A 16,444-nucleotide genomic window follows, 5' to 3' on the forward strand; every position below is an offset into this window, starting at 1 on the left:
TGAGTCTCTTAATGTTTTCTATGGAGCTAGTGATAGTGTTGAGCTCACGCACGTGTTTCTAGGGGAAAAGCAGGTGAAGATTGAAGAATATTTCATTGTTAAGAGTATAGAACCCGCTATGATAGAGTATCTACATGGAAGTGTGAATTCATTTAGTTTTTCTCTAATTGAGTATAGCATTGCTTCATCACCTCCACCTTGTTCTGTCATGAAATCAAATCTTTGTTTGGGATTTGTTGAGTTGGATGATGGTCAGACATGTGAAAGAAACTTTGAAAATTTCAAATGTCGTGAACAAAAGGGTTTAGGAAACACTTCTCTTGAACAAAGTAATCAGCAATGTGGGTGTGATGGATCCTATCTATGACATAGGTATCACTTGTATTGGACGGATTAATGGTTGTACTACAGTCCCGTTTATTTGTCACCAGGGAGACATAAAGAGGGGTGTTAATAACAGTGCCGATGTAGAAAACATCCTTTCAATTTTTTTGGAACAACAACCCCAAATTTGTGCTTTGTTATGAGGAAGTACCTGTTACCAAAAGAATTTAAAAAGCTGGCTGAGACTTCCACATTTGGTACTCAATTTGAGGATGTTAAACAGGAGGAAAAAGGTAGAATTCCTGATCACCTTTGGGATGATTTTGCAGTAGTTGTTGAAGAGGAGCATGGGGCAAATGAACCAATCCATAATTGTGCTGATGGGGGCTTGTTTGTGCATGAGTTTGATGAAGAGGGTTAATTATCGTGGTTTTTTGATAACCCTTTGTTTGAGGTGTGTATTGACATGATTCATAAACAGCCACTCTTTGAACTTGCAAATGCTATCTCTTTGAACTTGCAAATGCTGTGGACTCTCCATACTTTGATCATGATAAGGAAGGCTGAAGAAAGGCTTGAAGGGCCTCGCAAGGAAACACTTTGCAGCCTTCAGACTTCTATTTATGAAGTCTTCTTGAAGCCACTTCCAGCCCTAAAAACTTGGGTGAAACATGAAACAAATAAAAAATTGGTGGCATTAGTTGACTCCAAAGGGAACATAGGAGTTCTCAAAGGTCTGATTTTGGGCAGGATTAGTGCACCTTTTCATTTTCATGAGATCACAGCCCGTACACAAGACGGGACGCATAGAGAAGAGACTGCAAGTGTAAGCACTCAAAGGTGAAGTGTTGGGCATGAAATATTCAATGGTGGTGCGTTCAGAGGTGGTGAAGACATGATTCAAATATGTGACGACTATTCTATTTTTTATGACAGAAGCCATATGTCTTTTCACCATGATTTGGTAACAGCCACTACTACACAAGATGCTATTTTAAGACTTTTATTTCAGACAATATTGGGATACTATCTTAGATATTTAATTTTTAACTTCTAATATTTCAAATTAAAATTAAAATTCATTGAGATGATTTGTCATGATTCCTCCCTCCATTTAAAATTGTACAGCTTCTTCATAATGAAAATTTTATTCGAAGTTGAAGCCATCTCATACATGGCTGAAAGCTTGTCCCAGAACTTTTTTGATGTCTTCTCAGCTAAGACATTGAAGAGAACATTGGTAGACAGCGAAAGATATTATTATTAGTTTTTTTTCTACTTTCTCCCGCTCTTCATCTATCATAGAATTTGGTTTCTTAGCTTTTCCTTCTAGTGCAAATGAGAGTCTTTGTTTAATCAACAGCGACTTCAAATACACCTTCCATAAACTAAAGTTCTATCCAAAAAAATTCTCTATTCTACATTTCTTTGTATCCTCGCTGATAGTGCTGCCATGGAAAGTCCAATGAGAAGCAAGAAGTTAGTGCTTGTTCAATACAATTTGAATTTTTCTAATTTTTTCCATAGAGCCTTATTTCTATAATAAATGAAGTCATATAAATATATTTTCATAAGAAATCAACATAACATGAGTATTATGATTAGTGAATGTGGAAAACGAATTTGACTCAAAATTATTGTACAAAATTAGAATTCTTCTAAATTAATGCATAATTTCATGCTTACCTAGACTAATTAATCTTATTTTTTGAAAAGGAAGAGTGAATATATTGCATGAATTTTAGGTCTCAACTAACTCATTCATTTTTGGTAAAATGCATAATAACTAAATTTCTTTTTTTCATGGTGAAGCGTTACAAGTTTTCGTCAAAAGGGAAATAGAGCAAAAAAGGCTCCCAGCTGATAGTATTAAAAATTTGAGTCATTTTGTGAGATAAATATAACAATGGACATGTTATTCATTTTTAGTGACTATTTTCTAATTCATCTATAAAGTGTTTTCTCATTCAAACAAGACAAGCCTTGCACACTTAGCTATTATTTATGACTTTTTATTTAATCATTTTTTTTTTTTTTGGGAAACTTTAAGTTTTGTTGAGCCATCATGCTTGGTTGGGCAAGGGCTTTGTTTTATCTTCTTGATAATTACATTGGGTGAACAAAGCTCTATATACAGTAGCAAACTAAATCTGTATTCCACATGTTTATGATAGCATCTAACGCATGTCTCTTTCATGCTTCGTTGACGTGATTGCATAGGCCTACATCTACTTACTTCCATGTCTCATGTTTGTTCCTTCAAAATAGATGTTCTTGCTTGAATTCTTTCTAACATCAAAATTTTTCTTTAGGACTGGAAAGAATTCCTTCAGTTTCATCTGCCAGATAGAATTTAGTCAGTCTCATCTGCTGAATATCAGGTATGTAGCGACTACTTCAAAAAAAAATTGCTACTTCTCATCACATGAAAAGGATTTGTAACAAGTAATACATTCAGTTCTGATTTTTTACATGATGAGTTTATTTATCCACATTCAAAACTATTGTAGTTTACAAACCTAGACCTACTTCTTCTTGAATGATTTATAAATGGGTACTTTTGCTTTGATGCTAACATAGCGAGAGCAGTGCTTTGATTATTTCTCATATTATTCAGAGCCACACATAGCAAATGGAGCAAGAACTCTTTATTTTGCCTTGCATCTTCTATGAATTTACTTAAACTAGTGGTATGAGTTTACAAACTATTTACCTTCATCAAAATTAATACACTTCACCCGTGCATTATGAATTGTTATACCTCAAAGCTTTATGCACCACTCAGATCTGCAATTTAGAATGAGATTCAAAACTAGCCTATCATCTGAAGTCAAGTAGCATGCACAAGCTTCGAACCAAGCACATCCATTTTAGGTTGGTTCTTGTATTTGAGATCATCAATTATCTCCAAAATAACATGATCTGTCATTGAAGTGAAGGAAATAGTATGAATCACTCACAATAATTTTGAGGCTAACAATATTGGAGAGGAACTCAGTGGCCATGTGATTTTAAGTTCACAGAAATATTTTTTGGAAAATGTATATAGGTGCCAAGAATTGTGTTGATAACTATGAAGGATTCTCCCTATGTCTGTAAAGCTTATACTCCATGACCCTCCTCCATGTTATGCAAAACAAAATTGGGGTCAAGTGCATACCCTGCTTCCTCCATTTATTGATTCAAGGTCTGCAAACTTGCATAGATTTTTGCATATTCAGGATGTGCCCTGTTTCCCACTAGAAAAAAATGAACCTTGTTAGTTACCTCAATCAAGCTACAACTAGGTGTCTTTTTTAACCCCTTGTTATTCATCATTTTTTTTTATCTTTGTTGCATCATACCATCTGCCAGCCGTATCATACATATTTGCTAGCAACGTATAATTTCCAGCATCTTCAAGTTTAAGTCTTAAAAGGCAGATGTTCTCCCAATTTGATGTTGCCATGAGTTATGTAAGCTGAAAGAACTGTCAGGTCAGAGTAGCTAATGACTTGGAAACCTTTCTCAACCCTTTTTTTTTGTTTGCTTATTATTTTTCTTTGCTATCAAGCTGCTCTAGCCTTCTACGACTATTATGGTAATATTTTCTTGGCCTTCATCACCCTTGATACTCTTTAGCTAGTATTCCAACCATTCTTTCAATCAAATCAGTTCCACAAAGTTGTAGGCTCTGCTTCATCAGAAATCACATAGTGACAATCAAAAATTTTGAGGTCAACCCAATTGAAGATCTGGACTCCATGTTTAGAGTACTTGTTTATTCTAGCAAACTATTATTTTTCCTCTATATACCCTGCAATTGCCTAAATTCTACACCCAAAATAGGACAGTGGCATTATGTCTTACGAGAATATTAACATTAACATTGTTTCTATAATAGCACCATGAAATTACTATACTGAGTTTTGAGAATGTTGATTGATATTATTTGACAGTAATGCTAGAACAACTATTTTGGCTATTTCGAGTGAGTTCTAGTTTTTGTGGGTTGCATGTTTTAATATAATTATATAACTAATTATGTAATGCTAATGATTGGCATTAACAAACTTTTTTTTAAATATTTCTATTAGGTATATTCTTGGCATCTATATGAAATGACAGACCAGGTATTTATTTTTCTATTTTCTGTACCTATAATATCAATTAATTCAATGAAAATAACTCTAAAATATGATTTATGTATAGAAATAATCAAGTTGATTAATTAATTTAATTCATGATCCTTATGATAGAAATGATGCCTAAACAAGTCCATGCAACACACTTGACATAGAGCACAGCTAACCACAATATTAGGTAACTTTGTGTATAATCACCACATCTTTGCACTGTAAAACACAAGGCAAAAGAAAAAATGGGCCAAATTTAAGTGTAATAGTAGTTAGATTTGTTCAATTTGTTAGAAATTTTTTGAGAAATAACCACCCATAAGTTTTTTTATAGATATTTTTATTCACTTCATATTTTGAGCAATTGATTAGCTGCCACTTTTTGGAGAGCCTTTATATTTTTCATTGCAGAATCATAATTTTTTACTAGTCAACAAAGTTGATGTCATTCAATCTGATGTTCTTAGCTCTGATAAATGTTAATTTAGTGTAAAAATTATGAAGTTAATCATACAAGTGTGCTCCATTTTGTTTGTATGAACCAATACACCAATAAAATAATGTTCAAACTCAAACTTAAAAAAATTAATAAGTAAACCTTTTGAACTTAACTGTAATGTCCCCTTTTTAGCATTCATAGCATGATGTTGTCGTTAGCCTATTTCCCCACAGTCCCGTAGGCTAACTAGGACATTAAAGGGGCTTAGAGGCCATTTGGCCTAGACAGTTTCAGTTGCAGGTCTTTCTGAGGGGTTCTGGGGCAACTTTGGGCATACTTACTATTTATAGTAAGTCATCTTGGACATGGTCGGACATTCAGTCACAGTGGTATGTTGATGGTAATTGTTTAAAATTGACAGGAAAACTTATTTATCATTGATAAGATTTGTTATGCATTGATAAAGCCATTTTATAAAGTTAAATTTAAATATTTAACTTTATTAATGCATAGACTATAGTTTGTGGGAAATATTTAAATTAAAAGAGTTCCCTTTATTTTTATAACACACTGGAGACATAAGGTACATAAAGGGAGTTATGTTTTATCCCACATTGAGAAAACGAAGGATTGAGCTCTTGTGAGAACACTATAAAAGAAATGGAAGAGCTTTTTTTTTGTATGCTTGGATGAAGATTAATGTTATGTTGCTGGATATCTGATTATTGAGCTTGGAGGACGGAATCCCTCTTTGCTAGCATTCTCTTCGCTGTTGGAAGACATAGTCAGGAGGATCAAGGGTGTTTTCACTTCAGGAAACACACTGGGTTTCATTTGGGGCGTTCGCATAAAGAAATTTACAAGGGTTTGAGGTGCAGATCTAAAGTTAGTTATTGCTATAGTGCCGCATGAATAGTATTTTGCTACAGTACGGCGTGAACAGTGTTGGTATCAAGTTTACTTATTTTATCAACTGATTAGAAGTTTGGAGGGCTGCCGACTACATCTGCAAAATACTACGACAACTAATTCCAGGTTTCTTCTGTCAAATTTTGATACTTTGCATAATAATTGTTGAATACAAGTCTGAATAGTTGTTGCAGCCTTTAAGGCAGCTGTAAGTGCACATCTACATTTAAAAATCACCCTTTATCAGCAGATTGAAAGAGTTTCCAGATTTTTCATATATTGTTGAATGTGTGCCAAGTGTTTGTGAAAATGTTATGATGGGTATTATGCATTTTAATGTCACTTCATAGTTGTTCATAAATCTACTCATTGGAAAGCAATTTATTGAGGAAATTAGCTTTATGAGTTTGCATACAAAGTGTTTGACAATATTCCTTAAGTTAAATTTCTACAAGCCAAAGTTCAAATCAAGGGAGGATATTACATTAACATAGAGCACACAAAGTATCTAAGGCCATCTTTAACAAAAGTTCTAGATTCATATAAAGTATTTAGTTAAGAGTTCTACACTTTTTATTGATAGCACATGGTTGATTTAGGAAATTGCATCATCATCTTCTGAATATTCAAATGAGCGGGCACCAAAACCTGCTCTAGGTACAAATGAATACTTCAACGAAAAGATATATTGCACTTGTAAAAGATGCCAAAATAGGAAACTAAAGAAGTGATGACTTGTTGATATCCATAGATTGAAATATGGAGTTTTTATAGAAGAGGTACATTATACTTAATATATTAATATTCTTATAATAAATACTTTGTATACCATTGAATACATTATTGATCATATCAATGAATTTTTTGATGAAAAGCCACTTCCAACTCCCAATGTCATTGAAGAACCAATGGATATCATTGATGATAGTCAATCGCAAGATGACAAAGAAAACACATTTATGAATGAAACCACTTCACAGATAAATGAGGCTGGTGTGAACAAATTTATCCAAGACATCTATACATCTTCTGAGGAAGGTATTAATTCACCCATAACACAACTGGCTAAGATGCCTCTTTTCCCAAATGTGGATACTTCCACGTTGGCAACACTTATGTTGTTGATGAACTTGAAGGTTACACATGGATTGTCAAACACGTGCTTTACTGATATTTTAAGGTAGGGTTTGATATTCCTACAATTTAATTCTCTAGATGTTTTTAAATGTTTTAGTATTTTTTGTACTAAGAAAAATTGTTTGCTATATCATGTAGGCTTTTGGCCAAAAAAATACTTCCAAAGGACAATAAGTTGCCTCATTCTCATAGAGAAGTATCTTGCATAATGAAAGACATTGGAATGGAGTACAATGTATATGATGCATGCTCGAATGACCATATGTTGTACTACGGAAAGAATGCAAACTTGCAACAATTCCCAGTGTGTCACATAGGTAGGTATCGCCAAGATCAAGTATCTAAGAAGGTTGCTTATAAAGTACTAAGACATATTCCACTAAAGATAAGGTTTGAGAGGATGTTCAAATGCAAGGAGTTGGCAAAATATATGGATTATCATGAGAAAGGGAGGAGCCAAGATGGTGTCATGTGTATGGCCGTGGATAGAAAATATTGGAAAGAGATTGATGAAAAATGGCCACACTTCAAAAATGAGCCAAGGAATGCAAGAATTTCACTAGCAATGGATGGTGTCAATCCGTTTGAAGATCTTAGAAAAACATATTCTATTTGGCCAATTTTAATTATTAACAAAAATCTTCCCCCTTGGATGGCAATGAAAAAGGAGCATACAATGTTATCTCTTATCATACCAGGTATGAGAATATATGAACTCAATGTCTTCTTTAACATTATATATAAATATTTCAATTTTTGTTAAAAGTCTAATAAACCTTTTGTTTACTTAAGGAAGTATCAAGTAAAAGATATGGATGTATACATGGAGCCCCTCATTGATGAGCTTTGTGAATTATGCGATGGCGTAAATATGTATGATGTATCAAGTTCTATCAATGATAGAAACTTCCTCTTTCATGCGATGCTTATCTGGACAATTCATGATGCTCCAGGGCTCTCTATTTGTTGTGGTAATATATGATAAACTATATTTTTTAATTATTTTCTTCATTGTGCCATTTAGTAACTATGGTCTCTATTCTTATTTTAGGGCTACAAACAAAGCGGAAACATGGTTGTCCATCATGCGGGCAAAAACTCTTATATAGATAGTCAAAAGATCTCAATAAAACTGTGTATGATGAGTATAAAAATTTTTTACCACAAAATCATCACTATCGAGTGCATGAGAAAAATAAGTTCAATGGAAAGGAAGTGGAAATGAGTAAGCCAAGGATGATGAACCCTTCCAAGTGGAAAGTGTTGTATGACAAAAAAAAAAGGGGCAGGCTTTCCATTAGGAATGAAAAGACTCTCGATTTTCTACAAATTAGAATATTATGAGAACTTACCAATAGCCCACCTATTTGATACCATGCACATTGGAAAAAATGTGGCAGAGTGTTTGTGAAAACATCTAAATGGAAATAATCTTGAAGCACAAATAAAGTTACGAAAGGACCTACAAGTTGCCAATATCATGCCAAACATGTTGTTACAAGAAGATAACTCACATGGTCATGCTTCATGGACTCTTACATCAAAGGATAAAGAAAAAATTATTAATACAATGAAAAGAATAAGATTTCCTTTTGGCTTTGGTGCAACAGTGAGAAACTTATTCACAAGAGATGGATTAGAGTTGTTAGGCCTTAAAACACATGATTGGCACAATTGGATAAAGGTAACTTTTTAGCACATTACAATTATAAGAAATATAACAAGAAAATTGTGTTTGAGCAATAAGATCATTTCATACAAATTTTAACATAGAAATTCATCAATGGCTATGTAGTATGTGTTGCCTACAGCAATACCAAGCACTTTTGACCGTAATGTAACATCAACTATTTATAAACTATGCAAATATTTGAGGTAATTTGATCAATTATGTATACTCTTCTTACATGACTCTTGTCATTTGAAGTTCATCATTTCTTATGCATTTATATGAGTTCACATTTTAGTTTTCAATATATCATAAATCTTTATAGTAATACAAGTTAATACTTATAGGTGGGTCTCATCTAAAGAGATACATCAGGATGACTTGAAGTATTGGAAGAGGAATATTTCACTTTTGATGTGCGATATACAAATGTGCTTCCCTCCAAGTTTTTTCAATTCTCAAGAGCATGACCTTATACACCTAGTGGAAGAGATTGAGTTGTGTGGTCCTATCCATATTCGAACAATGTGGCTCATGGAGAGATATATGAAGGTTTAAAGCAATTTGTTAGGCAAAAAGCTCGACCTGAAGGATCCATGGTTGAGGGGTATATGGTTTTCCAAGCAATGGTCCATTTGAGTGAGTACTTACCTCAATTGCACCTTGAAGCCCCGCGATTATGGAATTATAGCCAACCTCAACCATTTCAAGGAGAAAAATTAGAGGGTTAAGCGACTTCAAAGAAGATCAAACGTATGAAAAATTAATTAACATAGTTAATTTTATCTTAAATATTAGAGTACATGGCTTCAAACAATTATTGATTCATTTAACAAATTCTAGTTTTCATTGTAGATGCTAAGAAGTGGGAGGCATTGCATTTGTATATCACATACAATTCTAACTTTATGTTGGAATGGATGGAGAAGTACACTAAACAAAAGAAATTTGAGGATGAAAAGGCATGGGCTGACATATACAATAAACATGGTCGAAATACTGCCCAACAACTACCTGCAAACCATAAAAGAAAATGGCCAGAGAGATGCTCATGGAATTCGCTAAAGGTCAATATTGAACACGAGGCAACCAAAAGGAAGAATAGAGTGACAAAACAACAATTGAATTTCATAAAGGATCTGTAAATGGCGAGGTGATAATATATACTAACATGTTAGAGATTTTTAATGCATATTATTTTAACTTTTATATCATTGAATCTAATTAGCTAATATTATATCTTATAGGTAACATATTACAAAGGAATGTGGAATTATGGTCATCATTTTCGAATTAGAAAAGTTGATGAAAAGAGACAAACTTATGATTGTGGAATTTCAGCATCATTTGAGGTGGAATGTCATTCACATGCAAATGATAGACAACCAATTACAAGCACACTTTAGTATTATGGAGTATTGGAGGATATTATAGAGCTAGATTTTATGTCTTTCAAGAAAGTTGTTTTTCGTGTTGAATGGTATAAGCTTATTAAAGCGGGTGAAGAAAAAACTATCTTAGTTCATGAAAATGGATTCAATATGATCAATACTTCTAGGTTTGAAGTGACTTCTGAACCTTATGTGTTTCCAAATCAATGTGAACAAATATTTCTCATTCCAAATTTAGAACAACCTGGATGGTCATTTGTAATTGACTATGATCCAAGAGGGCGAAGAGTAACATTTGTCCAAGATATAGAGGACCTTGATTTTCTTGAAGATACAGATGTCCCTCTTGAAGACATAGATGACCAAGATGAAGATTATGATAGTTTTATTGCCAATTATGCATATGACCAAGATGAAGATCATGATGAGTTTATTGAAGTTTTTGGAGGAAATGAACAGTCAAATGGACATGAAGTCCATGAAGATGACGAATTTATTGATTTTCATTTACCTATATTTGAAGGGAATGAAGACCATGAAAATGATAGTATTAATTTATTGGTGGATTTGGGTCCCATTAATGATGGGGAATATATTCCATCAGATAATGAAATCTCAAATGAGGATGAGATTCTTTGATCTCCATGTTCACCTAAAGATTGTTCTGAGGACTCACAAATATTTATTCAAAAATTTATAGGTTTAGTATTGTGGTTTTTAATGTACACGATACATAATATAACTTTAGTTATTTTAATGTTATAATTTTGTTTGTGTATGTTTATAATATCAATTCATTGCAATATTCATAACAAGACCTTGTATTTTAATTATGATGCCAAGTCTTTGATCATTTTTTTGATCTTTTACAATAAATTTAGTTGTAGTCATGCTCTTGAAATGATATCGAATCTTATAAAATTATTGTTAATTATGATACCTATGTTGTTGATCATTTTCTATTACTCATTGTTTTGTTGAACTTGTAAAAATCATTGTTTACCAATGTTGCTGAATTTATTTTGTTATTCAGTTTTTTTATGACTTCATGTTGTTATGAATGCATTTGAAGTTTTGTGGGGTGTATTACCTTCTATTTTGGTTTTGGATGTTGTTAAGGTATTGTTCATATGTCTAAATAGATGTCAATGTTCAATAATCTTCTACTCTTTGTTAATTATGATACCTATGCTGTTGATCATTTTCTATTACTCATTGTTTTGTTGACCTTGTAAAAATAATTGTTTACCAATGTTGCTGAATTTATTTTGTTATTCAGTTTTTTTATGACTTCATGTTGTTATGAATGCATTTGAAGTTTTGTGGGGTGTATTACCTTCTATTTTGGTTTTGGATGTTGTTAAGGTATTGTTCATATGTCTAAATAGATGTCAACGTTCAATAATCTTCTACTCTTTTAATGCATTAGTTGAAAGGGTGTTTAACTTCTTATGGCTTTGGGGTCTTTGTAATTAAAATGTGAATAGAATCTTGTGGAAATTTCCAATGGAAGTGAATAGGAGTTTCTTGAGAAAATCCCTAAGCCATGTAATTATGCTATAGTTTAGTGTAGAAAAGATACCTATATTTTGTTATTGGCTAACCATTAGGTTGTGGAGGGTTGTTGGGTTTAGAGGCCATTATTTATAGCATCATTTGGCCTCTTTTGGACTAATGATATTAACCACACCACTTGATATATGTTCTCTTATCAATACTTTGTCATTATGTGTTTCATTAAGGATGTACCTATGGGTTCTCCAAAATCTACCATAGGGGACCCAATAATCTTAAATGCTCTAGTTGAAATGTTAAGGAATGGGCAAGGGAAAAACATTACTACGATGGTTGATGAGGTAAGTTTGAAAATGATCTTTAATAGGTTTAATTATTTTATGTTCTAGATTATATCATGTTAATTTATGTTTGTGGAATGCAGGCCATCTCTAAAGTTGTTCAAACCCCTATTACGCCCTTTAGTACTTCTAATACTATGCCAGAAGTAAGATTTCATCTAGATTTTTTTGCACTTAATTATCTTATTTGACCTTTCATATTATGTTGATATTTATTCCCTTACAATAGGATACTTCTAGAGTAGCTCCACAAAGGACACAACTTGTTGGCATGAAAGATCCAATTATGCCATCTGAGACATCCAATGTCATGAAAAAGGTAAGATTCAAAATATGTTTGTGTGGGTTTTATTTTGTCATCTACCCTATCATATCACTTGAAAATTTATATTTGTACCTTGTAGGATATGTCAAGATGTGTCATGCCCCCTACATCTAGACTGGATACACCCATAACAAGAGAGACATCAAGTGAAATACCTCATAGCATATCATCTACATCAAGCATAGATGCTTCCAGTATTCCAATTGAGATGGACATTCATGTTCCTATAATAACTAAACCACGATTAATAAATAATCCATCAAATGTGGGTTCAGTCAGAATTCTTGCACCAACACCTGAACAAGTTTCTTTGAGGAATGTTATGGGATCACAATAAAAAATGTTAAGGCTAGTACCAGAAACTCTTGAAAATGCTGAAATGAGGAAAGAAATACTTAAGCAAATTGAGTTATGTGAGAGGACATTGTTAGGGAGCACAAGGCTTGGTTCTGTTGAACAGGTAAAATTATTTGAATTATTATCTTAATAGCCTTTTGTAGCTCATATTTATATTCATAATTGTACATTTTATTTTTCATAATTTTAGGATATATAATTCTTATTACAATTTTTAAAAAAAAATTATTTGTGTTTTCTTTCTTTGCATACATTGTCTCATCTTTCAAATTTGTTTTTCATTAAGAGAAATTTGTCTTATTTATCAACAATCATTTTATTTTCAATGCACTCAAGTTTTACTTTAAATCTTAAAATAGTTACATATCGTGGTTGATTTTCTAACATTTTACAATCTTACTATAAATATAGGATAGGAATGAAGAAGTGACTGATGTGTCTATAGTGGCATCTACCTCAATACCCAAGACACCAACAATATTTTCAGTTACTACAGAAGGGATGTAGTGGGTATGAAATTCTTTCATTTCATTTATCATCGTTAAGAGCATATATTTGGCAATACCATCCAAATAGATTGGAGAAAGAAAGCTAATGATAAAAAAGATCAACTTTTTAAAGATGTAATAACAGCATTTGGAAATCTTGGTTTTAATCAGGAATTTATATTGGATATTGCAAGAAAATACATTCATTCAAAAAGGGATAATTTAAGATGCAAGTTGATAAAAGATTTGAGATATCCATGACCAGCTTGGATCACCAACCAAGAAACATGGGATGAACTTATCAAAGATGCCAAATTTAAGAGGAAGACAAAAAATAATCCAAGTTATTGTCCATCTGCACTAGTAGGATCTAAAAGACGCTTTAGAGACACAACAAAAGCAACCCAAGCTAGGGTGTCTAGCATTAGATCCCATAAATTGGGATCTGGTGGGTACAACAACATTCATGGTGGCTTGGTATGTGTATACTTTTATATTTAGGAATTTATATTTCATAAGAAAGTTAAGGTAAACTTGTTAGTTTATTGTATCTTATGAGTCACTATAACTTATAAAATATGGTTATATTTGTTCTTGTAGGATCACCAATTTAAAAAAAATGCTTTAGTGGAGGACTTAAAGTATGCCTTACTACATGGTTCCCAAGGCCTTCGGAAACAATTATTAGACCAAGGAGAGAAATTAGTTACTTCTCATGAATTTGAGGTAAGGCCTTTACAATACTCTATGAAATCAATAATTTAATTTAACGCAGTATGTTGTTTGAATAAGTTAAATCATGTTGTTTATAGGGAGCTCAACAATCACAGTCATCTAATAATGAGCATGAAGAGGAGCGAGAGGAACATGTTGAATTGTTTGTTGCACACAATGATTCAACTATCATTCTAGAACATGAGCATGAAACCATCTATGAATTTCAGCAAGTTAGAAACACTAATAATGATGGTGATCAATATGATGAACAATCCATGCCCAAAGTTACAATAGTACCTCGTAGAAAGAGGACATTAAGGAAGAGGATGGATAAAGCATAATTTTCAATTTGAAAACAAGGTATGGTGTAAGAAATTACTAGAATATATTATTTTTGATAACTTTGTCACTTACTGAGCTTGAATAAGAAAAGTAATGTTTGCTGTTATAATCTTCATGTCTTCATTTTTTCTTTAGAAGTCTATTACATTCTTATTTATAAGAAGTTCGCTTTTCGATTTTTTGTGTGTGACATTATCAACTAGGTTTCTGCTCTTTTCAAATAGGTTTCATTGACATATGAAAACTACTATATTTTCATTGCTCTTGTCATTATCTTCACAAAATTTTTTATTGTTATAATCTAAAAATTATTGGCTCATCTTTCTTTCAGGTTATTGGGTCATTCTAGAAATTGGATTTTGAAAATATTGTAGCTCCAACATGCTGAAACACACCAGTACCAGTTTTGACATGCTGAAAACACACCAACACAAGTTTTGAGAGGCTGAAAACTATACAGCTCAACATGTTGAAAATAGTACAGCTCCAGCTTGCTGAAAATAATACAAATCTAGCATGTTGAAAACAGCTCCAGCATGCTGAAAACATCTCTAGCATGCTGAAAATGACTTTTGTTCTAGTTATCTTCATAAAAATATGTATTGAAATTAGAATTTTCAATAAACAAGAGTTGATGGGTTTCGTACTTATTAGTGGCAATGTGTACTTATGCAAAATACACAAGAATAAAGAGGTTATTGTGAAATTTATTTAAATTATTTACTTTTATGTCCACTATTTAATTTTTGCAATGTTTATTAGTGTACACTCTTTCATTTCAAAGTGTTTTTTTCTTAGCCGCTTATCATGGGATATAGATCAGGCTTCATTTCTAATGTTCCTATTTTATATATCCAAACCTATGGATTTTTTTTATAAGTTGATTGGTCATACAAGTTGTGAGACTTGCAGATCATGGTAATTTGATTCATTCTACTTATACATGAGTTCACTAAGAATTGAAGTGTTTCACACACTAGCATCATTTGGAGTTGGTGCGGATCTGGTTATGTTCTTGACAAGAGTACTCAAGCAGAGTCGTGTATCAGCAATAAATAACATGAGAACTTACTGGAATAGCTTACATGTTCTCTCATGTAGGAGCATTTATAGGTGATTCATATGTGTTAAATTTTAGCAAGAAGGGTGAACTTAGAGGTTTTTGGGTTTTGTGTGGATTGGTATAGAAGACTTTATGGTTACTTCCAATCTAGTTATGTGTGGTTATTTTCTCATTTATAATATTTACTTAATTTTAATCTTAACTTGTAGAACAATAAGTTGGAAATAATGTAAGAAAGTGGAATGCAATAGTTTACATATGAAATATAAATTTTGAGACAAATTTTTAATAAATTGTCTTCATCCAAGACAAAAGTAAAGTTGTGTATTGTCTTAGATATGTCGTTAATTCAGTGTCTTAATATATTGTCTTAGAAAATTGTCTTGATAAGACATATTTACTTTTATTCCATATTGTCTTATAAAGACAATTGATTAAGACAATATATTGAGACGTTCGGTTAAAGACATGTATAAGACAATACACAACTTTTTTTTTGTCTCGAATGAAGACAATTTATTAAAAAATTGTCTAAATTTTTGTCTTTAACACCCCCTCTTTGTAGTAGTGTGGCTATCTTTTGATAATTAAGCTGATAGGCATCACTCCTTGGGAATCCTTGAACGATTTGTTCCGACCGGAAAAGAAGACAGCCACCAAAAACCTCTTCCATATGCATACAAAAGAATGCTGACAGTGGGCACAGTGGCATGCAAATAAGTCAGAAAATGTGTAGTTTGATCACTGTCCAATTAACTGAACTCAACTCAAAATATGGTTGCAGCATGTTGAAGACGGAGTGTACCATGCTCACTCCACGCAATCGTTACTTCCACACATTTCTTGGCTTTTTTAATGAAATGCCTTTGTTTGGCTATTTCTTACCACTTTCCCCACCCACTGAATTCTATTCTTCAAACAGGTATTTTTTTAGTTTAGGTGTATTATATAATCTCATTCGTACAAGAAAAATAAGAAACAACAATGGAGTGCAGTATGTGTGGGGATGTGGGTTTCCAGATCTCTCTATTTCAGTGCACAAAATGTTTTATTCTTTTCCAGCATCACTATGGTAACATTCACTCTCGATATACATTGTAATTTATTCAAATTCAAAATTAAGTATTCATTCAGTGCATTGATTAATTGGTATTCGCTTTCATTGGCACATATTGCAGCAGAGCGTATTTTGGTATTTTGAGAGTGTGAGCGAAGTGTGTGACTGGTGTTTCATTATTCAACATGAGGATTCAGTTAAAAATTGAGAAGATGTTCTGAATTTGAAGAGTGCACAAACATAACCCACAACAGA

General features: G+C 32.6%; 1 protein-coding gene across 4 annotated transcripts; it reads left to right on the forward strand.

Moving 5' to 3' along the window:
* Positions 1-2,631: 2,631 nt before the first annotated feature.
* Positions 2,632-14,775, forward strand: LOC149549980 (uncharacterized). Of its 4 annotated transcripts, XM_089794996.1 has the most exons (9): positions 10,915-11,840; positions 11,924-11,986; positions 12,070-12,159; positions 12,245-12,625; positions 12,934-13,032; positions 13,182-13,487; positions 13,611-13,736; positions 13,823-14,087; positions 14,401-14,775. In XM_089794996.1, the coding sequence occupies exons 1-4, from the start codon at positions 11,685-11,687 to the stop codon at positions 12,500-12,502; spliced, it is 567 nt and encodes a 188-aa protein (XP_089651122.1). In that variant the 5' UTR covers positions 10,915-11,684; the 3' UTR covers positions 12,503-12,625; positions 12,934-13,032; positions 13,182-13,487; positions 13,611-13,736; positions 13,823-14,087; positions 14,401-14,775. The 4 variants fall into 4 exon arrangements, 2 of the variants coding, with proteins under 2 accessions (XP_089651122.1, XP_089651121.1); XM_089794995.1 differs by lacking the exon at positions 12,245-12,625; XR_016354505.1 differs by lacking the exons at positions 10,915-11,840; positions 11,924-11,986; positions 12,070-12,159; positions 12,245-12,625 and adding exons at positions 2,632-2,705; positions 4,401-4,436.
* The last annotated feature ends 1,669 nt before the right edge of the window (positions 14,776-16,444 follow it).

This window comes from Cupressus sempervirens, chromosome 7, assembly GCF_028749045.1.
Source record: "Cupressus sempervirens isolate cs-2001-9-10 chromosome 7, ASM2874904v1, whole genome shotgun sequence".
NCBI classification, from domain to species: domain Eukaryota; kingdom Viridiplantae; phylum Streptophyta; class Pinopsida; order Cupressales; family Cupressaceae; genus Cupressus; species Cupressus sempervirens.

Excerpts from the sequence above, each read along its gene's own strand:
- LOC149549980 (XM_089794996.1), top strand. The coding sequence starts at position 11,685 with ATGTTCTCTTATCAATACTTTGTCATTATGTGTTTCATTAAGGATGTA. Across the intron at positions 11,841-11,923 it reads TTACTACGATGGTTGATGAG|GCCATCTCTAAAGTTGTTCA; the intron begins GTAAGTTTGAAA and ends TGTGGAATGCAG. Across the intron at positions 12,160-12,244 it reads CATCCAATGTCATGAAAAAG|GATATGTCAAGATGTGTCAT; the intron begins GTAAGATTCAAA and ends TGTACCTTGTAG.